Source organism: Pelodiscus sinensis, chromosome 14 (genome assembly GCF_049634645.1).
Source record: "Pelodiscus sinensis isolate JC-2024 chromosome 14, ASM4963464v1, whole genome shotgun sequence".
Classification (NCBI taxonomy): Eukaryota; Metazoa; Chordata; order Testudines; family Trionychidae; genus Pelodiscus; species Pelodiscus sinensis.
The window spans coordinates 8486734-8512247 of NC_134724.1; the positions used below are offsets into that span (position 1 = coordinate 8486734).

General features: G+C 43.8%; 1 protein-coding gene across 5 annotated transcripts in view; it reads right to left on the reverse strand.

Annotated features, from left to right (window-relative positions):
• Window positions 1-25514, reverse strand: part of LRRC28 (leucine rich repeat containing 28) — a 90644-nt gene continuing 65130 nt past the window's right edge. For all 5 annotated transcript variants that reach the window (XM_075896967.1, XM_075896965.1, XM_075896966.1 and 2 more), the window contains 4 exons: window positions 24506-24608; window positions 15947-16122; window positions 9904-10063; window positions 1-340 (listed from right to left, as the gene is read on the reverse strand). In XM_075896967.1, the coding sequence (XP_075753082.1) occupies window positions 268-340; window positions 9904-10063; window positions 15947-16122; window positions 24506-24608 (512 nt within the window). In that variant the 3' untranslated portion in view covers window positions 1-267. The remainder of the gene's footprint in view (window positions 341-9903; window positions 10064-15946; window positions 16123-24505; window positions 24609-25514) is intronic.

Consider the following 25514-nt stretch of genomic DNA (forward strand, 5'->3'; position numbering starts at 1 on the left):
TTGAATTAGTTGATTTATATGTTGTCTTAGAGGAGAGCAAAGATGTTAATACTTGTGAAATCTTGATCATTACATTTTCAAGTTTTTGCATTTCATCCAAAATTACAGGGCAGGACTTAAATGCCTCTTAGTGTTCCTGAATGAGCATTTCTGCTATTTTGGAGTATGCACACATGTACACAAACATACAGTATTCCAGTACCAATGGGATACACAGTCTAATGCAGCTTTAAGCTGGCAATGCTCCGGAGTAGCTTTAAGTATTTATCAACTCAGTAGGTCAAAAGTCTGCAGACACTGGGTGGAGCAGCAGTATGCCACAAAACTAACAGTTCTCCGCCTGGAAAAAAAAAAGAGACGATAGAAAAAACAGTTGTCAGTTCAGGTCTGAAATAACTGGCCACTTTTCACAGCAGACAATTTTTTGGACTGTAAAAATAAAGGATAAATCCTGGCCAACTACCTAAAAAGAAGATTTGTATTTCTGATTTGTGAAAACAGCAAGAGGTTTTTCTTTCTGAACAGTGTGTTGATGAGTGTTACTGCCAGTAGGTTTAATGGTTAAGAGAAAATATCTGGAGAACCTTTGATTCAGTTTCTCTCATGTTTAGATTACTGCTTGGAGGCATGAAACAACTGAAATCTGTCAGCCAACAGTAAATTTCATCAAGTCTATAAGAAACCAAAATGAAAAAAGCGATCAGAACTCCAAAGAGGCTTTGCTGTCATATTCTGCTAGGTGCCATACACAGCACAAGTCCACATAAAGGGACAATTTCATTTCCTTCAATTGAAACACTCCACCCCATAACCTCACCATGACCTGTCTTCTTGCTTAGGTAACACAGAAGTCTGCGTTTTAATTTACAAAACCAAGACTGACACCTAGCCTGTGTTATTGTAAGGATACAGATTTACATAGCCCCTTATACCTGGAAACTCAATCCACCTTTTCTCAGTACTCTTTTCTCCAATTGCCAATCCATTATATCTTGGAAGCAAATAAATGCTAATTTCCCGGCAAAGGAAAATAATATAGATAACCTGAACAAAAATTGCTGAACTAAGCTGAAGTACTATCACCAGGCTTGTCCACCCTATCAACAGTCTGTCAACAGACACCTGCTATACCTGGAAACATCTGTCCTCATTGTAATAGAACTTGTGGTTCAAGGATCGGCCTTATCAGCCACCCAAGGATCTACAACTCCCATGAAAGATGAGCATACTCAGCCATGAGTGATGGCCATCACCCACTCCACCCTATGTTTTATGTTCCACATGGACAAGGTAAGCGTTTTAGGATAAAGATCTTGGCTTTCCATATCTCTTTAAAGCACCTACCACAGTAGTGGTATTAAATAATAATGCATTTATGGCATTACATAAATAATATTACCATCCCAAGCAAGTATGCTGCAAAGCTAAGAACACCAGATCATCATCAAGTCTGAATTTCTGTGGATTTGTATATCATAATTTTACCAGATCTGAAAGTTGTGTGGTTGAATATTCTATGACGACCCATTCTGGACCCAGGAAGGTGATGGGTATGCATACGCTATAATACTTGAAAATTTTAGCTAAAAGTGAAAAATGGGTAGTGATGTCTATTTTACATGAAACAGTGTTAATCTATATCTACAAAAACAAGGCAGTGTCCTAGGACTCCTCATTGTTAAATGAACTAGGTATTTTAGAGTCTCAGCATAGCAACCTAAGGAATTAGCACACTGAATCATAGCAAAACTTAATGTGGGGGAAAATATGATATTGTTTTTAACATTTACAACAATAATATCTTCCTGGAATAGACTCTGCCTGGCAAGTTTCAGCACAGTAAGAATGTTAACAATCCCTGGAAAAAAGGGTTTGTATTGGAGGCATACACTGACCTTTAAGCATAGTTTTTTTTAACAACCATAAAAATTAGGTCTCTTCCATCTCTTTAGGAATCTAGCCATCTTCTGCCACTGTAAAATCATTGCATACAATATAAAGCTCAGTGGTTTGTCCACTCTAATTTTGGATGTTCCAAGAAAATAAATGTCTATCATTTGCTTAAGAAACTATACAGCATACTAACATATTTTGCTGCTTGGAAAAAACTCCTGACAGCTTGAATATTTTTTTCTTCATTTCTTCCCATTATATCTTGTTATAACCTCTTACGCTGCTTCAGTTTAAACATCTGACAGTCAGAATTGCCACGGAACAGCAAGTTGAAGAGCACTGTCTTTACAATCGGAAGAGCTTTCTAAGAAAGGAGATGGCTCTTCTAAAATAGCAGTTATGTTGCTTTCTGGCTGCTGCCCAAATTTAAGATGCACAAGTTGTTTTCACTTCATAAAGCTTTATTGCTCATAAATCAGAGCAGCATTATGCCACAAACCCTCAGCACAAGAAGTTGTCTCATAACTTGAAGAAATTATGCCATCTGCTTGAATCAGCAATCAGATTTATCTAAATTTCTCTTTAAAGTTTTCTTTAAACAACTTTTCTTTCTTTTGCTCTTGCACAAGAATTACTGGCAAATTAAAAGATTTTCAACAGTGCAAAACTGCATCTTGTATTATTGGCATGCATGGGGCTAAAGTATCATGCTCAGTAAAGACATCTATTAATGGCCTACCTTTTCTTTTCCATGTTTAAGCAGAGGCTGTTTAAGGAATTGTTTAACAACTTTTCTAAGGAGGACTTAGCTCTTTGGCTTTTTTGTCCAACAAAAGATAACTATTTCTTGATAGCAAACTTGAGTTCTGAAAGCACCAAACTCCACTGTGAGTAGTTCTCATGTTCCTGTATTCCTGTTCCTGTTCTGTATGGGCCTGTGTCTTCATGGTTCAGCTATTAGCCCTATTCTGTGGAGGAACATTCCTACATATTTCTCTCCACTACCCTTATAAACATGGCACTGTCATCTGGGCAAGAGAAACACTCACTTGAAAGGGGAATAATAGGTTGGCACACCTGCTTACTCTCTGGGCTTTGTCTCTCCTCAGATACTCAGCCACCGGGTGTTTTCTGTGGTGGAACCTCCTTCAAGAAACTCCAGTAAAAATGAACCATGGAGAAGGCTCAAGAGAGGTCCAAGCTAGGATGATGCGGCAGATCCTCCTTGCTGACTAAGAACATGCCTTGACACCAGGCAGAAGACAGATCCTATCTGCGGGGTTGCTACCACTTCTCCTTAGCAAGATACTGAAGTTCTCTGGTTGATAATTATGGGTGCATTGACTGACCAGTAGGGATGTAAAAAGTCATTTAAAAATGTAACCATGTAACTCCTAATAATCCTAGTGGTTGCACGTGCTGCAGTATAAAGCTTAAAAAAGCTTTACACTGCACAGCCCACAGTGAAGCTTCCCCAGGAGTGAGGCTGAAAGGCCCTGATGGCTTTGCTCCTGGGAAGGCTACACACTGCTGCAGCATGTGGGCCTGTGTAACCTGTTGTGGGAAGCTGGGCCATGCCTGCCATGGACACGGCTACTCTGGCCAGCCAGCTGGGGCAGCCACTGCCTGTGGTGGGCCCTGTAGGGCTGGAGCATCCCCTGAGCAGAAAACTCCTTCAGCCCCCATTATTTGACTGGAACTAGTAAGCCTCAGCTATTAAGGATGAGACTTACTGGTTAACCATTTACATCCCTACTGACCAGCATGACTAAGTACAGGCAATCCCCGAGTTACGTGGATCCAACTTATGTCGGATCCGTACTTACGAACGGGGCTTTTCTCGCCCCGGAGGACGCGGGCGGCGGGACTGCCCAGACGCCCCGCAGTCCTGCCGCCCGCATCTTCCGGGGCGAGAAAGCTGCTCCGCGTCTCCCTGGTCTGCTGGGGGGGGGGGGCCCCCCAGCAGACCAGGGAGACGCGGAGCAAAGCCGCGGAGGACCCGGGCGGGACCGCGTCGCGTCTGGGCGGTCCCACCGCCCGGGTCCTCCGCAGCTTTGCTCCACGTCTCCCTGGTCTGCTGGGGGTCCCCCCCGGCCCCCAGCAGACAAGGAAGACACGGACCGCCCAGACGCGCTGCGGTCCCGCCGCCCGGGTCCTCCACGGCTTTGCTCCGCGTCTCCCTGGTCTGCAGACCAGGGAGATGTGGACAAAGCCATGGAGGACCTGCGCGGGACCACGGTGCGTCTGGGCGGTCCCGCCGCCCGGGTTCTCCGCAGCTTTGCTCCGCGTCTCCCTGGTCTGCTGGTGGGCCCCGCGTCTCGGTCCCGTCGCTCACGTCTCCATGGTCTGCTGGGGGGAGAGGGGATGCAGCTAGTGTGCCCCCTCCCCCCCAGCGGACCAGGCTTTTCTCGCGGCTGCCTGTGGTAGAGCAGCTGGGGCGCTGCCAGTTGGTCTGGCGCTGCGCTACTGGACCAACCCAGCAGCACCCCAGCTGCTCTGCCCCAGGTGTCCTGATTCAGCCGCTGCTGGTCAGTTTCAGCAGCGGCTGAATCAGGACACCTGGGGCAGAGCAGCTGGGGTGCTGCCGGGTTGGTCCAGTAGCGCCTAGGAACGGCGCTACTGGACCAACCCAGCAGCACCCCAGCTGCTCTGCCCCAGGCATCCCCAAGTCAGCCGCTGCTGAAACTGACCAGCGGCTGACTACAGGAAGCCCGGGACAGAGAAACTCTGCCTCGGGCTTCCTGTAGTCAGCTGCTGGTCAGTTTCAGCAGCGGCAGAATCTGGACGCCAGTTCCGACTTAAGTACAAATTCAACTTAAGTACAAACCTACAGTCCCTATCTTGTATGTAACCCGGGGACTGCCTATAGAGGCTGAAAATGAATACACTCTCCACCCACCTCGTAGAGCCTCAGTGAAACAGAATTATCTTTCTTTGCACAACTCAAGTTTTAAACAAGTAAGTTACGTCTGTGAGGAGAGAGGGTTTCACTCACCTCTTGCTAAAACCTGTATCCCATCTGCCCATGTGCTAGGCAACAACCGCAACTCAGACTAGTACGTGGTAGAGGAAAAGCAGAGTTCACCGTTAAGTTACTCCACATTTCCACCTACCTGAAGAACATTACTCCTAGTTTTAATTTCTTGTGTGATTATGCTACCAGGCAAGCAAATGTAAGTGTTGGTTTGGCTGCTTCCCCACACTGCCTTGCATGCATGTTCACATTTGCTGTGACCATAGAAACTGAACTGTTTCTAATCACATTTCTCTAGCACCTACCTTCTTCAGCACAACACAACACTCTTCCACTGCACACTCTATACTTGCTCATATTGAAAAAGAGCATTTTAGCTGCAGATTATTTGAAATATTCCCTGATAATGGCTGCAATGCTTCCCCCTGATAATGGCTGCAATGCTTCCCCCTGATAATGGCTGCAATGCTTCTCCTGGTCCCCCACCCACAGGCCATTAACAAAATAAACCAATATGCTTCATGACATTTTATTTGGTGGTTGCATTTGCCTCATGCACAGGGGTGAGGGTACCAGACAAAGGATAGCTGTTAGGTAATAGTTCCTGCCTGACTCACAGAAAACCCTCCCAATGGATTTTCTGATCACACACATGGTGTTCTATCAGGAGTAGTTGTGTCCCACATCATCCGAGTCATGAACTGTTCCACCTCGAGGCTGTTCCAGGTTTGTGGATATTAATCTAATGTACATAAACGTGTACACAAATCACTTTAGATTAAGAACAATCTATACGGGGTGACTGTGATGCTTCCTCGGAGTTACCTAGGGCTTTCTTTGTGCCTCCCGGGGGTTAGCTTCTCAACTCCACTGGCCACAGGCAACACAAATATTGCTCTCTGGGACTTGCAGGTCTTGCTGTCAATGTACAGGTTAGAAACTGGCACACCCTAGCCCACAAGCTCTCTGCGAGTTGCCTTGGAGTATTCAGCTGCTGGTCCACTGAATGCTCACAGTATTCACAGATTCACTGCTTCCTAAAAACCAATACACTTCATCTTAACAGCTCAATCTCAGATCATTGCTCCATGTGACATACAGCGCTTACATACGTTTCTAGTGAAATCAAGTTTATTTACAACACAAAGATTCAAGCAGTAGAAGTACTGGAAACAAATGATTTGTTTACAGCAGAGGTGGAGAATCTTTTTTGGGTTGGGGGCTGCTGACCCATAGAAAAAAATCAGTCAGACAGGGGGTAGCGGGAGCTCGAGTGCCAGTATGGGCTCCCCAATGCTGAGTAGGGAGGAGCCCTGAGCCCTGGGGCTTTAGGTTCCCTACCCTTGGTTTAGAGGTTTCATAGGGCCCTAAAAATCCATGAGGAGAATGTATGAAACAAGAGGACAAGTGACTGGGATGTAATGTTACGCTGATATTTGCTTAGCAAGAGGTGTCCTAAGAGTTTACAGGGTTTGACCCATTTGACCTTCTGTATGGAAGACACGCGAGAAGTCCCCTGGATCTCCTCGGAGATTCCTGGGAGGATGGCACTGAGGCAGAAGGGGAACTAATGGCTGAGAATGTGCCGAGGTCCTGGAAGGATTTAAAAAACCCTGATGGGGATTAGTGAGGTCTTACTGCATTAAGGCTAAGCAGCTCAGAAAGCTCACTACCTGTGATCAATCATTTGATGTGGGTGATTTGGTACGGAGTATGACTCCTTGCATAGAAATACAAAATGCACTATTCACAGGAAGAGCCTTCTGAGGTAATGGAAAGAATTAACTAAGTTACCTTTAATATATCAAGGCCCAGCAGCAGGCTTACATCTCAAACTGTGCAAACCAACAGGTTAAAAGCATATCAGAACAATGAAGCCATGGTAAATAAGATTTGCTGTGCAGATGAGGACTGTGAGACAGCTCCCCTTACTGATTTGGTGACTGAATGTCACAGCGATACCTGACTAAAAAGCACTGATTAATAGGACGGGTTTGTCTAACAAGACAAATTATGGCCATGCTGCAAAGTCGCTGACAGGTATTTTCCAGCAGGCCATTCCTGACTCACAAAACGGTCCATAAGATTAACACTGTAAAACCACAGCAAGTTTCCAGCAGAGCACCTCAGACAACTGGCAAATGCAGGAGCAAATCTGCAAGGAGGAAGCAAGCATACTGGTCATGGGAATAGTTACATAGTCAAATAATAATCCCTTGACTTCTCCAGCTGTTATAGTCCTGGTGCTTATGCTATGGCCAAAATCAATGACATAGGGTATGTCTAGATTACATGCCTCTGCTGACAGAGGCATGTAAATTAGACTACCCGACAGTCAGTGAAGCGGGGATTTAAATATCCCCCGCTTCATTAAAATAAAAATGGCCGCCACGCTGTGCCGGCTCAGCTGATCGTTGGCACAGCGCAGCAGTCAAGATGCGGATCGGTCGACAGGGAACGCCTTTGTCGACCGCTCCCTTATGCCTTGTGAAACGAGGTTTACAGGAGCGGTCGACAAAGGCGTTCCCTGTCGACCGATCTGCATCTTGACTGCCGCGCTGCACTGACAATCAGCTGAACCGGCACAGCGCGGCGGCCATTTTTATTTTAATGAAGCGGGGTATATTTAAATCCCCGCTTCACTGATTATGTTGGGTAATCTAATTTACATGCCTCTGCTGGCAGAGGCATGTAGTCTAGACATATCCATACTGAACAGTATAGGCAGAGCAAAATTACGAAGGACTCTGGATTTAAGAACATAGTATTGGCTAATCCACTTAAAAAGTGAAGCACAAAAGCACAGCTTCATAACCAATTCCGAGCTTCGTAAATTTAAAGAATTTCCTTTTAAGTTAATTAATACAGAACCCACATTTCAGAGGCTTGTTAATCAAATGTTGGTTGGTTATAGCACTTTGCTCATACCCACACAAGCCATTTTACAATATTTAGCCATTCCTTGCAAGATCATAAGGGTGATGTGGAAATTATCTTGAAGAGACTCAAAGATGCTGGTCTTACAACAGAAGTGAAAAAATGTAAGATGGAAAGGTCAAAAGTCCCTTATTTAGACTATTGGGTAGGAGAAGGACAAATTTGTCAGGATTCTTCAAAAGTGGAGTTTACTGTTAACTGGCCTGTACTCTGAATCAAAAAGCAAGCTCAGTCTTATAGGTTTAGCAAATTATTAATGCTGGTTTGTGGAAGGTTTCAGTGACATTGTGTCTGCAATTACAAACCTCTGCAAAAAGAGACAACCTGACAAGGCAATTTGGACTGCAGCCTGTCAAGAAGGTTTTCATAAAGTGAAAAGAATTCCATTAGAGAAACTAGTTCAAGCCAGTCCTAGCTTTGATAAGATGACTGAACTCTGCACACAAACGATACAGGTCTGGGAGTTGTGTAAATGAAAGCAGACCAAGCCAATAAAAAGCATCCTGCTACAGTTTAAAAATAGTGATAACCCTTCCCACACTGAATAAAATTGTGTCACAGAAAGAGAATGTAATGTAGTTGTATGGGCAGTCAGGCCTTACCTATTCAAGAGAAGTCCAGAGTCCTAACAGATTATGAGCCATCGTCATGACTTCACAAAACAAAAGGACCAACTCCGGATTGCTACGTTTGGAGAGTGCTCCAAGAACGTGATACGGAAATTGTGCATGTGAAAGGAAAGGGAAATATGGCGGCACATACACTGCTCAGGCAACTAGGCAAGAGCCAATACATATGGATTAGCAGCAGCTAACCCGACTGCATCGACGTAAGGGAGAAGGTATGACTTCTTGATGCTAACTCTTAGAGGGCACAGGGTTTCACACAGATCCCTAGGTCAGATATATGCCTCATAGCTCATCAGAAAATGGCATATGAAGTCTCTACTGAGCAAATGCAGCTCACTGGTTGTCACAACCACAGCAAAACTTTCGTATAGATAATATTTATGGAGTTTTGTAGCTATACTGAAAATCAAGCTCTTAAGATCTTGTAGGGAAGGCAGATCACGAGGAAGTGACATAACCTGGAAGTGTTCATTTCAAGCAGATGGCAATAGACACCTATGTCCCAGTCTGGCCACTTGTGTATTAGATTATTTCATAATGAAAGCCTATTTACATACTGAACCACAGGCAAAAAAAAAAGACTTCAAAATCTACAACAGGAATAAGGAAACAGGCTGGATGTATGTGTCCTGTGTATGGATAAACAAAAGATTGTTCCGGTATATCTTGGAGTATGAAGAGACACACTGCGCCATTCACCAAAGAAGCCAGCTGACAACATTCTTGTCTCAGTAGGGTCAGCTGAAAAAGGGTGCAATGGTCTGGGGAGAGAAATGCTGATTTGACACGAGAGTATCTTATTAATGACGTCTAAAAGGTATGTTATTTTATTTTACACGTAACCATTTTTTCCAAAACTTGTATTTGTTACTCTTTGAATATTATGCTTCATTAAATAAACTTATATTTGACTTTACTATAAACGTAGCATAACAGTTCCAAGGTGGAAATGTTAAGCTGGGTGCACTTTTTTTGTTTTGGAAGCAACAAATCTGAGAGTACTGCAAGAGTCCAGTGGATCAGAGACTGGACACCCCTGGGAGATGCTTGGAGGGCTTATGGGCTCGGGTTTGCCTTACTGCTAATATGAGAAGTGACAGCAGGGCCTGTGAAGCCTAGAGAGGAGTGCTTGTGTGGCCAGTAGAATTGGGGAGTTGACGTATGGAAAGTACAGAGAAGTCTTCATCAGAATAAGGGCATAGAATAGCAAAGTGTCTCACAACCGTGAGTACTAAGAGCATGTATCACCATAACTATAGTTTCTCTTGTTAGGAGATACATGATAAAATGCGGGTGGGTGCCTTGGAAATAGAAATAAACGTGTCTCCTTTTTATGAGATAGAAAAACAAACTTCGCCCCATTAAGGCTGCCAAGGTAAAGAATTCCTCAAGCTCCATAAAGATGTTTTTCTCCCCCAACAGCAGCACCTACAGAAGTTCTGAAACCCCAGTCTAATTTTCTGTAATTACCCCTGGTGCAGGCCTGCCATTGGAGTCTCTCTCAAGGGAAAGAGCTTTGGGTAGACAATGGTAAACATGGGCTGGCTACAACGGTGACAGTGTCCCAGAGGGCAGTGCAGTAATTCCAAGAGACTTTTGGGCAATGAGATTGGAGTCAGGAAGCTGAAATCTAAGGGAATAAAAGAAACATAAGTTAGGAAACAGGATTGTAACAAAACAAATTCATGATTAAGATTCAACATAGTAAACATGTTCCATGACCCTGAGTCTACTAAATATCTCACTAATCCTCACAGTGACATCTGGCCATGTCAAAGTAGTAAACTAAAGCTAATTATTTGCACATAAGATGAAGTCCATAATAATACTTCCAATATAAATAAGCAAGGAAGTTGAAAAATTGCATGCATAGGATTAATCAGACCCAAGCAGCCAGATGAAGGTGCTGTTGCTTAAGCAAATACAAAATACGACACAAAACAAAACCAGCAAATGTGTCAAGCAGTAAACCATTTCTAAACAAAGGCATTGGTTGACTCAAGCAAAACTCAGAATTGAATGTGGACGTTTTAGTTAAGTATGTGTCATTAAATTAGATCTGTTAACCTAAGTGAGGTTCTCTGGTGTAATCAGTGACTATTCACTAGTCAACAATACAAGATTCTAGGCAGGAAGAAGGTATAATTTTATTTATATTACTCAATAAATATAAACATCCCACATACAAACACCAAACAATTCATCACCCAGTAATTCAAAATTGCAAACTATAACCTAGTCTGCCCAAATCCAAAACCTACAGCTGTCTCCAAAAGGCCCAGAATATGCACGGCCTTCTTAGTATGCCCAACAAGTCAATGTCACTCACTCTTCTATATCCAAGAGGCTCCAGTCCCCCCACCCCGCCTGCCTGCTCACTTTCCACAGCTGTGGGAAGTGAGATTTCTCAGTTGGGCAAGCCCCTGACCACATACAACTCTCACAGGTCAAAGCCAACAATCTGACACTCCACCAGAAAACAAAGAGGCAGCCAGTGCTGAATTTTAGGATAGGTGCTAACTGAGCAGATGAGGTCCAGCATTTCATAAACAGGCTTCTGGAATTTGCACTGGGCTCAGTATCCAAATAAATTTGAAGTGTTGCCCTATCTCCAGTGGTGTAAGTGTGAGATAAAGGCATGGATAATAGGACTAGGGATGTGAATGACGAGTCGACTATCCGATAAGCAAATGCTTATCGGATAGTCAACATACTAGTTCAGTATTTCTCAACCAGTGGTACAAGTACCCTTAAGGGTACTTGAGAAGTCTGGGAGGTACATCAACTGAAATTTGGAGAAAACTGAATTTTTGTTTTACGTTTTACAGCACTTTATTATTTTTGTACTTTTTAAACCCAAAAACTTCATCACCCACCCGGCTACGATGAAGTTGTTTAAACAAATATGTTGCAACGGTAGAAAAAAAAATGTGTGTGTCTGAAAACTGGGTATTTGGGATACTTAAAAAAATTATTTTCAAGGGATACTTTACAAAAAAACGGTTGAGAAACACTGCACTAGTTGACTAGTAGCTTCCCCCACCCCTTGCAGCCTCTATTGGAAAGAGTCAGCAAAGAAAGGGGCAGTACCATATGGACCCTGGAGCTGTACGCGGTGTTCAAAGCAGCAGTGCTGCATGGAGCCTGGGGTCTGCCGCTTTGAAATGCAGCTGGCCCCAGGTTGCACTCAGCGTTTCTAAGTGGAAGCACCGCGTGGAGCTGCTCCATGTGGCACTACCGCTTTGAAGTGCCATGGGGAGCATGGGGCCAGCAGAGGACTGCTCGAATCCCCCACTGGCCCCATGGTCCCCAGTGTTTTTGCCTTTGAAATATAGCAACAGACCTGGGGCTGTTGCTACATTTCAAAGATGGAGGCTCCCTTATCAACTAATTGAATAGTTGATGCAAATTAATCTAAATTTAACACCCCTAAATAGGACCATGGTCTGTATCTAAACAGAAGAATTACAATATGCTGACCTGGTAAAGATCTAGTCTGCTCATTGCTATAATACAATTTTCTAAAAGTAGCTGAGGATCTAATACTACCCTTGAAATTATAAACACAAGCAATTTAATGGTGAACTAAAGAGGGTAATATTGCCTCTCCCACATCCTCCATTTCCTTCCTGTCTGGATTAGGGATGTGAAGGACTAGTCGACTACCTGATAAGCAAATGCTCATTGGACAGTCAACAAGCTTGTCAACTAGTCACTCTCCTCCCTTCCTTTGCTTCCTCTATCAAAAAGAGGCAGCAAGGGGAGGGGAAAAAGGGGGAGTACTTCAAAGCAGCAATGCCTCGTGGAGCCAAGGGTCAGCGGGGGATTCCCCGCGGTGCTGCCACTTTGAAATGCCGCGAGGAGTCTGACTCCGAGCTCCAGCGGTGGCATTTCAAAGCAGCAGGGCCGCACAGAGCCTGGGAACAGCTGGGGACTCCCCACTGACCCCGGGCTCCATGCAGCGCTGCCACTTTGAAATGCAGCAGGAGCCTAGAGTCAGACTCCCTGTGATGTTTCAAAGCAGCTGTGCCGTGGAGCCCAAGATCAGCTGGGGAGTCTCCAGCTGATACTGGGTTCTGTGCAGCGCTGCTGCTTTGTAACGCCGCCATGAGAGCCCAGAGTCAGTGCTATGCTAGTGTGTGTGTGTGTGTGCGCGCGCGCACGCACGCACACACACACACATCTATATATACTGTGACAGGGGCAAGTCAGAGAGATACAGGAGAGTAGTAGAAGGGAACTACATTAGCTCTAGAATGAGTAAGTCTTCATTCCCAGGGCAAACTAACAAGGGCTAGTCCAGAACCAGCAGGAACTTGCCAGAATCAATCAGGGCAATTAAGCACCTGGAGCCAATTAGAAGGTTTCCAGAGGCAAGTGAGTCAGAATGTTCAGAACACCTGGGGCCAATTAAGAACCAGTTGAGACTGGTTAAAAAGAGCTCCTCTTCAGTTAGTTCACAGTGTGAGGAAAGAGATGATGAGAGAAAGTGTGGTGGAGAGTCCAGGATTGAAAAGTGCAAACAGATACCAGAAGGAAGAACCTCTGTTAAGGAAGGAACTGGGGAAGTGGCCCAGGGATTTATAACTGTCACACAGCTGTTACCACAAACATTATAGACAGCTGTTGTTACAGAGTACCTGGGCTGGAACCAGGCATAGAGAGTAGGCCCAGGTTTCCCCCACACATGCAAGTAACCAACTCAATATTGGGAAGAGACTGGTTTTGGTACAAGGCAGTGGTCCCCAACCTTTTGGGGCTGCCAGGTGCCCAGGGGTGGGGCCTTTCACACACCAGGCACCCGGGGCCGGCGCTGCCACTGCGCCGCGTGCCCAGGAGCCAGCAGTGCCCATGTGCCGCGTGGCCAGGGGCGGGGAAGCCCATAGGCTGCACTCCCGGGGCTGGCACAGCCCTTATACAGCTCACCTGGGGGCGGGGCTGCCCATATGGTACACACCCAGGGCTGGCGCTGTCACTGTGCCACGCACCCGGGGGCGGGGCCGGCCCCTATCAGTCAGAAGGCGCACAGAAATGGCCCGGCAGGTGCCATGGCGCCCGCGGGCACTGCGTTGGGGACCACTGGTACAAGGGTTTTTCCTACCCTGTACCACTTGGAGGGGCCGCATAGAGACTATGTTTGGTTTCCCCATTTTTTCCCCTATGCTGGCCACTGATGAGAGTAGTTCAACAAACAACAAGCTGGTGTCTAAACTGAGGGCTACTGTGAGCCTCGGAGACAAGTAATCGACCCGAAAGTGCAGAACCCACCAAGGTTTAGGGAGGATCTTTATCACAATATACAAACCACTGTGTTAGACGCATGGAGTGGGAAATATATACAAACTATATATTCCTGTATCATTGGTCTCCAACCTTTTTAAGCAAGAGCTCACTTTTTGAATTGAAGGATTTACCTCCAATCGAAACACCCTTGCTCCACCTCTTCCTGCCCCTTCTCCAAGGCCTCACTCTCCCTCCCCTCCCCATCCTCACTCACATTTATCAGGCTGGGAGCAGAGGGCTGGGTGTGGGGGAGGGAAATGCAGACTCAGCTCTTAGGCTAAACAATATGGAGTTTGGGAGGGGTTCTGAGCTGAGCCTGGGGCAGCGAGTTAAGGTGCAGGAGGGGGTTCAGTGTGCAGGCTCTGGGAGGGTGTTTGGGTGCAGAGGGACTCAGGGCTAGGACAGGGGTTTGGGGGGTAAAAGGGGTTCAGGACTGGGACTGGATTTTGGAACGTGGGCTTGAGCTGGGCACCACTAAACCACAGGTGGTTTCTGGGTGGTGGTGCAGGGGACTAAAGCAGGTTTACCTCTGCTCTGGTCCTGCAACACTCCCAAAAGCAGCCAGCAAACTCTCTTCATCCCTGCTCCCCACCTGCTCTGTGGAGATGGGGTACAGGGTGGGGGGAGGGGCAGCCTGACATCAGCCCTCTGCTCCCCTTCTTCTTGTGCCCTGCCCAGCAAGCAAGAGACTCTCAGGGTGGGAAGCAGCTCCAAGGCAGGGGGGCAGATGAAGTGCTGGCACTTGATAGCCTCCCAGCCAAACCTGTCAAGATCACCTGTCAAAGGCTCCAAGCTCTACTAGTATATCCTGACCTACTGGTTGGTGACCACTGCCCTGTATCTATAGATTTCTCTCAATTTTCCACTCAATGCATCCAACACAGTGGTTTTTACCCATGAAAGATTATGCCCAAATAAATGCATTAGTCTTTAAGGTGCCATAGGACTTCTTGGTGTCTTTACTTCATATTGATTGTGCAACACTAGCTTGTTATCCCATACTTAAACCTTGCTTGTGAGACACTCTTGTCACACTGTGTGACAGCTGTGACACGGATAAATCAGTGAGAAGTAAAATAAAATTACCATCATCTGTGATTTAAAGATATGAATTTTGCTTTCCAGAGGGGAGATATTGTTAATCCCTTTTGCCAAAAATCTCACATCTCTCTTCAAAAAGGAATTAGTATTTTACACACACACACACACACACACACACACACACACAATTGCATTGTGCTGTTATAATTGTGATACTTGAACTATTTTTTTTTTTGCCTAAGTAACACAAAAATCAGAAACATACAACCTCTAACAGATCATGAATTCATTCCCCCAGCAGTTAGAATTGTTTTCTCTAATATAGTCTCATGTGTTTGGCTCACTCTTAACATGTGGCTTCTATCACTGACCTAAATAAAAAAATGTTTGAGGCAGACAGAAGTCCAAGCAGCAGAATGTCCGCTCTTCACTGCACACTTTTTTCTTGGCAAAAGGAAGCACTTCAGTGGTTATGATTCGTGACAATAATTCCAGTCCAAGCTTTCCCCCCAACTAGATTTTTTACATACAACCCTTCCATGTTTCACAAGTTCCCAAAGCACTTAATATAACAAAGCCACAACATCCCCAAATCTAACAAAGCTTTAACTCCTCACATTACTCTCAAACACTGGTATCTTATGTGGTAGTAGGATGCACAACCAGAGGAGCCACGGGCCAGTTTTCAACAAAAAGTCTGAACTGGAGCATAACTAAAGCAGCTCAGCTGTCATGCTGCACTGATATGGCCAACGGCTGCTAACATTTCTTCTGCCTTATGTATAACAAGTCTGCCAGTTTAGGAGCGTGCTACTTGGCAAGGAGTTGCTTTGTTGGACAATGCATCTAATCTTGCCCGAGGAACAATAATTTCTCATTTTCCTCTCCCATTAAAGTCAGTTTCTTCTCCACCACAGACTGTGAAAAGCCTGCATCATTTTACATTGTGCCAAACACAAACAATCAAAAACTTTTCTAAAGACCACTTTACCTCTGGAGCTCAACATTTAGTGGTGTCTTTTAGGTCACAACATTTTTGTTGATCACTTTTAAATGTAATTTGTTGGAATACACATTTTAAAACATTGATGTTTGCAAAGCTGAGGAGCTCTATAAATGCTGCTGTCACCTCTGAGAAGCATTCTTGTCTTGTCAAATTCTAAAGGATGTGAATAGACAGTTAAAGTACCTTTTAAAAACCTGTAGTAGGTGTTATAGAGTGTCCTCATGGCTAGCTCTTGCAAAGGCAGCACATGATCTGTCTCTGTCCCTATAGACTTCACCTCTGCTGGGAGGAACACACTTAATTGTCCTGATGAAAAGGAGAGCAGCTTCAGCTCTGAAACGTGAATAGGGGAGCCACAGCTGTAAGAATACAAACCATTTAAATTGCAGTTAGCCAGACTAAAAGTAACTAAAGGGGAAACAACATGCAATCCGCTTAAAGTGCACTTTATACTGTTCTACAGAACAGTGTTTGTCAACCAGTGGTATGAGTATGGGTACTCCAGAGAAGTCTGGGGGGTACGTCAACACAACTCAAATTTGGAGAAAACTGAATTTTTGTTTTAAGTTTTACAGTGTTTTATTATTTTTGAATTTTTTACACCCAAAAATTTAATTGTCCACCCTGCTACAATTAAGTTGTTTAAACAAATGTGTTGCAATGGTAGAAAAAAAATGGTGTGTCTGAAAACTGGAGGTACTTACAATTTTTTTAAAGGGGTACTTTATAAAAAAAAGGTTGAGAAACACTGCTACTGAACACAGTCTCTCTACAATAAGAGCTTGCTCTTAGATCTTATAGTGTGTGTTTCAGACTGAAATTAATTTAGTACACATTCTGACTATCTGTAACAACAGGTTAGATGTAGCTCATTTGGAGTTCTTTACTGATCAAGCAAGCAGTACCCAAGGGTGTGTCTAGACTATAGGGTTTTTCAAAAAAAATTCACCTGCGTCTAGACTGCTGCCATGTTCTTTCGAAAGTAAATCAAAATAACGCGGCTGTTTTTTCGACCATGGAAAACCTCATTTTACGAGGAATAACGCCTTTTTTCGAAAGTGCTCTTTCGGAAAAAAAGACACTATGTAATGCAAACTGTGCTTTTTCAAAAGAGAGCATCCAGACTGCCTGGGTGCTCTCTTTTGAAAAAGCAGCTTGCTTTTTCGAAAGTACTGGTTGTAGTCCAGACGCTCTTTTTCGAAAGAGGATTTTTCTAAAGTATCTTTTGAAAAAGCCTCTTTCAAAAGAGGCTTGCAGTCTAGACGTAGCCCAATACATAGAAAAAATGAGAGCACAGCCCCAAAGTAAACTAAGGACACTAACAAAAGCCTGGCATCCCTAGCTTTGCTGCAAAGTCCTTATCATTTAGCCAGACACTAACTGAACAGCAGAAACTGCTTGTCACTATTACAAAATATTTTACTGATGGGTCTTACACGACAATTGGGTTTTTGTGACTTGAACCAACCAGCTCAGAATGATCATAAATTTCCCACCCGCAACCTGCAAGTTAGTTGTTTTAAGTGCCACTGGATGCTTCTGTACTTTACTTTCTCTTTCCCAGAGTTCCCTGAAAAAAGACTTCCCTGCTGAAAACAAGACAATAACCCAGCAAAATAATCAAACTCTGCTCTCTCTAATCCAGGTTCCAAAGAAGGGGAATTTTCCCGATAGGTGGATCCAAACAGAGCAAATAAATTTGTTGGTAAAAAAAAAAAAAATCTCTATTTAGAAGCCAGGAATAATATGAAGGAATTGTATTGTTTATAACAAACTCAGGAATTGGAAGCAAAAGAGCAACCTTTGTTGAGATCAGATCTAACACATGAAATAAGAAAAGTGAGGAACTGTCAACCTTTCCAGTTATTGGGCCCAGAACCCAGGTGAAGAAACCAGATCCTATTTGACCTGAACAAAGGAAAAAAACCTCCATGTCCCAGAAAACAAGGAACTTTTAACTCCACAGGACAGTGGAAGAAAACCTGATAGATCTGACAAACCTTTTTACTAACTTCAATCAATATTTAACCTTCCTTACAAAGAACTGAGGGAGCAGAGGGAAGTCAGGGAACTAGGACATAAAATATAACATGTCAGGCCCCAACCACCTCTGCCTACAGGATGGCACTGTTTATATTTGCTGAAAGAAGGGAACATTTCTGATGTGAGGAATTGAATTTAGCTGAATAACTCCCTGTTATCCTCAAGAAAAAACACAGGTAAAATGTAATGAATACTTATTTCAATACCAACTATGCCTCAAATCTATCTTAAGGTCTTGGATATTAATATCCCCAAAAGTTGGACAATATGATGGTAGCATCTCTAAGCAGATAACTGTGTAAAATTCTGCCAGAACATGTCAGGAGAAAGATTAATAACTAGTTATTAATAGGCATAAAGGAGGGACAAGAAAGAATACCATGACGTAAGAAAGAGAAACAATACCATCCCCTTTCTCGCTTATAGTGATCCTGTGCAAGGCTAGGAAAAACTAAATCTCCATGTTAAAAGTAGAGTCACAGAACAGTTTTAGTAAATAAATCACAGGAGTAAAACTATGATCATTAAGAAAGAATGAAAGGCTCAAAACAGTAAATTGACCAGCCCAGCGAAAGACCAATAAATCCCATCCCCAGAAAGTGAAAACAAAAAAAAAATCTAAGTGCTGAGATCATCACAAGCTGATATTTCAGGCAGCCTGACACTAGGATTAATTACTTAAGCAATGCAATTTATATTTGATTTTCAGATCCTTAGCTTTAAATTAGCAAGAACTAGTCAGTTTTCATTGTCCAGACAGGGACCAGATAAAGCATTAAACAACCACAATTTCATTCCAGGCCTGTAATGAGTTTACTTGACCAGTAAAGACCTTTTAAGAGCCACTAATGCTTACGAATGCAAAGGACACAGAAATGCTTTAGAAGAAATTAGTATACCATTTCAGCATCCATTCAGTAATTATCAACTCTATTTGAGCAAGATCTTCCTAATACTAAGTTACCCTATACTATAGGAAAGGAAAGGAGAGTACTACCAGCAAATGGATCTAAATAAGTGTATTTTTAAGTTATATCAAGGATTTCTAGAGAGCATGGAGAGATGTCTATTAGCACATACAAATCTAAACTGAGATCCTGTTTTGCTTACTAAAAAGGAGTAGATTCATAAACCATTACCTTACACATACAGGATTGGAAAAAAAAAAAAAAGTACAGCTCGTGTTCATTTAGCCTCTTTTTAGAAAAACCCTGATAATTCAGCAACTTAATTTGCAAATATAAATGCTGCCTTTGTTTTGAGGGTAGGAGAGAGACATTTATTCACAAAGATGAAATCTGGCCAAAGGGCAGAGGAAAGCATTTTACCAAGTCAAATTGCTTGGACAGACTACTTTTGTTATGACTGTTATTGTGGAGTCCAGAATATCACATGTACCCAAATGCAGCCCATATAATGCTAAAATGTGGTCTGTGGCTGCCTTCTTTCTGTCATGGTGAGGACAAAGCAGATCAGCTGGATGGGAGTTTTATTGCTAGTAATAATTTAAAAACAGTTATTACATTTTTATTCATATTAAACAAACAAGTATCACCACACAGCAGAGAGAGAGAGAGAGAGAGAGAGAGAGAGAGAGAGAGAGAGTGAGTGTGTGTGTGTGTATATATATATATATATATATATATATATATATATATATATATATATATATAATCTCACATGAGCTTTCATGGGCAAACCCCACTTCTTCAAATATTGGTTTTTCTCACAACAGCTCATGATACTATATATATTTTTGTTAGTCACTAAGGTGCTACAAGACTACTCGGTTTTTGTAAAGTTACAGACTAACACGGCTTCCCCTCTGAGATGGAGTGCTATGAGAATTAGTTAATGTTGATGCAGTGCTTTGAGAACATGTACAATCTTGTGTATGTGAGACTTATAAAATTTCCCATTGCATCAACACCAGCAGCACTAAAAGTGGAAGTGTAGTCAAGGAACTATTTGATGCTGCCACTTTAATCTCCATCTGATCTAGACCTGCTGTGTTCAATTGTGGTTAAAAGGATAAAGGCTAATAACAATCTGATGATATGAAAATGAAAATATAGCAAATAAGGAGGAAAACTAGAAGACATGTTTTAAAAGGGACTAAACCAAATGAAAATCTGGTTTATGCAGAGAAGTTCTAAAAAAAAAAGATGACAAGTGATTCCACTGGAGAAATTAGTATGAGGTTAGTTTTAGATGCAAACATTTTAATAGATTAAAATGGGAGAATTAAAGATACAGTGAAAAGGCAAAGATGGGGTTCAAAATAACTGAAAATAAACTAACCTGTTGAATCAAACCTTTTGGTGCACTTACAGGTTCTATCATTAATGTTTTCTCAAAAAACGAACAAACAAAAAAATAAAACAAAAAGCCATCTAAAAAACACCACCCTAACTTTTAATTCACTCTAACATCTTGTTTACAATTTATTCCGGTTTCTGACAAAGAAAAAAAAAACCAAACAAACCCCACAATGTGAATATCCTTCAATAAATGAAGTACAGGCAGTCCCCGGGTTACGTACACGATAGGGACTGTAGGTTTGTTCTTAAGTTGAATCTGTATGTAAGTCGGAACTGGCGTCCAGATTCAGACACTGCTGAAACTGACCGCCAGTTCTGACTTACATACAGAATCAACTTAAGAAACCCAGGCGTCCCCAAGTCAGCTGCTACTGAAACTGATCAGCAGCTGATTCCAGGAAGCCCGGGGCAGAGCAACTCTGCCTGGGGCTTCCTGTAGTCAGCGCTGGTCAGTTTCAGCAGAAGCTGACTTGGGGACGCCTGGGGCAGAGCAGCTGGGGTGCTGCTGGGTTGCTCCAGTAGCGCCGCTCCTGGGTGCTACTGGACCAACCTAGCAGCACCCCATCTGCTCTGCCCCAGGCGTCCTGATTCAGCCGCTGCTGAAACTGACCAGCAGTGGCTGAATCAGGACCTGGGGCAGAGCAGCTGGGGTGCTACCGGGTTGGTCCAGTAGTGCCCAGAGCGGGTGCTGCAGGACCAATCGGCAGCGCCCCAGCTGCTCTGCCCCAGAGTCCAAAACAAAAGCCTGGTCTGCTGGGGGGGGAGAGAAGCACACTAGCTGCCCCCCCCCCCAGCAGACCGGGGACACGGGGAGCAGAGCCTCTGAGGCTTTGCTCTGGCAAAGCCTCAGAGGCGAGGGACCCTGCCGCGGCTGCCGCTTCAATCTGGGTGCCTGTGGTCTGCTGGGGACCGTCCCCAGCAGACCACAGGCTCCCGGACTGAAGCCGCAGCCGCGGGGGGGTCCCGCGCCTCTGAGGCTTTGCCAGAGCAAAGCCTCAGAGGCGCGGGGAACCGCCGCTGCTGCCGCTTCAATCTGGGTGCCTGTGGTCTGCTGGGGACCGTCCCCAGCAGACCACAGGCTCCCGGACTGAAGCCGCAGCCGCGGGGGGGTCCCAGAGCTTTGGCCTCAGCTTTGGCCTCAGAGGCGCGGGACCCAGCAGACCAGGGGCACCAGAGCAGCTTACCAACGGGGCTTTCTTGCCCCGACTTCCGGGGCGAGAAAGCCCCGTTCGTAAGTGCGGATCCGACGTAAGTCGGATCCGCGTAAGTCGGGGACTGCCTGTACTCGTATAAGTTCAGTAAAATTTATGATCAGCACAGAAAGACTCCACCTGGCAACAGTAAAATTGTGACCTAGCTGCAAAATCTCTCTCTCTCCCCAGAGCCAGGGCTGCCACACGGCAGCCTCCCTCCTGCTCGGGGGGAGAGGAAAGCTGGAGCTGCTGCCCCTGGCCTCAGCCCACCCCAGCAGCCAAAGGAAGAGAGCCGGGGCTGGCCCAGCTTTGGTGCCCTCCACCCCTGGTGGCTGGGGGGCGGGGGAGACCCGGTGCTGGCCTCTCCTCGCTGCAGCTGGGGGGTGGGACGGAAAGCAGGGGCTGGCCTGGCCTCGCCTCAGGGCAGCCAGAGGGGGAGCAGGCAGGCCAGGTCTGCCATGCCTTGGCCTGGCCCTGCCTGATGGCCAAGGGAGAGACCCAGGGCTGCCTACTCCTAGAGAAAAGGGGGTTAGCGAGCATAACCAGCAGGGGGCACAGCCCCCTAGTACTTGTATATCACAACAATAAACAGAAACGACCTCTGGCTATCAGGAAAACCTTAACAATTCTCAGGTGTACTGCAATACTGTAAAAAGGCATTGGTTGTAAAAGAGGAGTAATAATTAATCTGGCATAGTTGAGAAGAAGAGCATAGTAATTTTATAATTAAAAGATACTGGGGCATGCACTCCTCTCACCACTTTTGCACCAGCATTACATTCATTTCAGCGGAGACACTCTTGAATTAAGATAGTATAAGGCATGGTTACACTATCAGATTAGGTCAAAGTTAGCGGAGTTAGGTCAATGTCATAAAGAATGTTTCTACACCACCAAGCCCCTTCTTCTGAAGCCCTGTAAGGACTTTTAAAATGGACTTCTGTAATCCACCATGACAAGAGAAGTAGCATTACATTTGACATTTGGGGATTGCATTTGGGGTAGTATAGACATGATGCTATTAAATTTGCCGATTTTGGACTCTGGAAGGTGTTCCGCAGTGACCCAAATGAGACCTCTCTGGCCAATACTTTCAACTCTTCTGCACTCCCAGGTACACAGGAAAAGCCCTAGGAACTTTTGAAATTTATTTCCTATTTTGTCAGTGTGGTGAGTCCAGCCGCAAACCTGACTATTCTTCCTCTGAGGTCTAACTTGGTCAATAAACTGCACCAGCATCCTTTTCAATGGCCAAAGACACATTCTATCACCATTCTGCTCTTGCGAGGCCTGAAGTTAAAATGCTCCTTAATGCTGTACAGGCTGCCTGTATGTTTCATGAGCCATGAGAAAAAGGGATAAGCTGGGTCTCCAAGATCCCTATTGGCATTTTTACATCTCCAGTGGTGAATTTCTGGTTTGGGAAGAAAGTTCTGTCTTGAAGCTTTCTGAAGAGACCGGAGTTCCTAAAGATGGGTGCATTATGCACCATTTCCAACAATCCCATGTTGATGTCAGTGAAACAGGCCTTGTGACTCCCCAGCACTTGCAACACCTTGTGGTTTATGTTCTCTTTGGCAAGGCAGTCTGTGCCAAGGTAAATGGAATGCATATCCTAATCACCATATCTCAATTAGGGAACCACATTGTGGCAAAGATGTCCATTATGTCCTGCACATTCCCTAGAGTCACTATTCTAACCTAGCAGAAAGATATTGATTTCCTTGGCTCACAGCAGCTGTGACTGTGGATTTACCCACTCTGAACTGACTAGTAGGAATCTAGTGTTGTAAGCTTCCATAAGGCCATTGTCACTTTTTTGAGTAGGTCTCATTCTGGTATTGGTGTGCATCAGAGTAGGGGGAAGCAATTCACAAAGTTCCATTAAAGTGGCCTTATGCATGGAAAAATTTGGCAGCCGCTGGTCATCATCCCATAGCTGCATAACTATGTGGTCCCACCAGTCTGTGCTTGTTTCGTACGACCAGTACTGGCATTCCACTGGATCAACATGCCTGATTGCTACCAGCATATGCCAGCTGCTCCAGTCAGTGGGTTCCTGCATATCTGTGCAGGTGGCATCCCCACATTTTTCTTCGCTCAGGTGGCTCCTGGCTAGGCTCTGGACAAACCATGGGATAAAGCAGGTGGTGTTAGCAATGCTTGCCAAATCAGATTGCAGCAGAGTAGGCTCCACACTTGTCATGCTATGACATCTGAATGGATAACTGGGGAAAAATACATGTGAAATGACTGTTTGCCATTGCTTTCAAGCACAGAGGGAGGGAGATAAGTGTATCATAGGAGGCTGACAATATGTACCCATCAGGCACTGGGAGCTTAACCCAGAATTCAAATGGGCAGCAAGAACCGTAGGATAGCTATCCACAGTGCATCACTGTGAGAGTCAATACTAGTCGTGAGGATGCACTCTGTTGACCACATGCACCTTCGACTTTATAAAATCAGAAGCTAAAGTCAATCTTGACTTAATTTCATATAGTAGACATACCCCAAATCAGAGAATAAACAGGCAAGTGTCCTGAAGAGCACATTTTCTCCTCACCTCAATCACAAACATAAGATGGTTTAAGATATGTTTACATATACACACAAATTGGATTGCAATTTGTTGAAAATTATTTAGTTTGAGTGCTAAGCACTGTAAATAGGTGGTACAGCGATGTTATGAGAGTATGAATGAAAGGAAAGGGCCATATGAAATTCTATTCAGATATAGTCCGTTCTAGGCGAAGTTCTGAGAACACACTATCTAGTCCAGGGTGATAATGTATTGATGCCAACACTACAAGAGATATTTACTTATTAAAGATAATTGAAATATACAAAACATAGAATATATTTATTGGTCTTTTTATTTTGAAGAAGCATGTTTCAATGAAGCCTACACTTTGGGCCAAATGTCAACACTGTCTTCAGCTTCAGCTTTATCAGTAAATGTTCCCTACAAATATCTACAAATCCTCTGGTTGTCATGGCTTAGTGCTGAAATATTAAATGTTCAGCAAATTAATGCAGACTATTACAAAAGTAATCTCTTCAAAGTAACATTAGTCCTGAATGAAATAACCCAAAATAAAGTTCAGCTGTATCACACAGGCAAGTATTTGTTGAGAGGTTTAGGAAATAAATATATGCAAGACATTAAGTTAAGTCATACTTACCCACTGCAACCAATGACTTTATTATACAGATAGGAAGGCAGCCCTTTCAGGTGAATATTGTTATCCACATAAACATATTGCAGTTCTCGAGAACGACCTAAATCTGGGTTTTAGAAAACAACAACAAAGAGGAAAAAAATGAAGTAATGACAATTCCCAGAAGAAATAATTAAAATCAAAATAAGTTGATTGGGCTCTCTGTAAATGAACACAAAATATTACCCTCAGTTTAATCTGAGTAAATAAAATCTGCTGAGAAAATGTTTTTTAAAAAGGACCTGGCTTGCACTACAGTTACTATAAAAATACCTAATCCCCTTCTAACATTCTGTAAATCCCATTATGAAGAAAATATCACTCTGAGAAGAATTTACATATTCTGTCAATTTGAAAAGGCAAAACAAATCTTGATTTCACATCTACAGATGACCTTTTAAAAACAGCAGGCCAAGTTCCCTGGTAGTGTCAACTGATGTAACTCCACTGAAGTCAGAGCTCCATCAGTGTATAGAAAGAGAATGTGGCCTACACAGGAATGTTCAAGAAAATATAATAATGTAATGATATTCATTCTAACTAATGCAAACTAGTCACTACCTTTGAATTTTCAGGTGTCCACTGACATATGCTTTCGGGCAGCTAACGGAACAAGAATTGAACTCAATGCTGACTTACTATACACCCAGCCAACCATACTGACATCACTGAAATTGCATGAGATTTAAGACAAGTCAGATTTTGCATGAACGAAGCAGTGTTGGTCACTGAAACCAACTGGCTTACATATTACACTAAAATTACAGATATTAACAGCTGATTATTATACTACAGAAGGTGTACATATATTTCCAACTAAGAAAGTGCAAAACACCATTTCCTATAGCTATTAATAAGCTGTCAATTCACTTCAAACATTAACTGTTGCATCTTTTCATAAAAACAGTCAGAATGCTGGTGGGATTAGTTGGTGAGGGATGTTTAGAAGAGCCAAATATGTATACAGGATGGC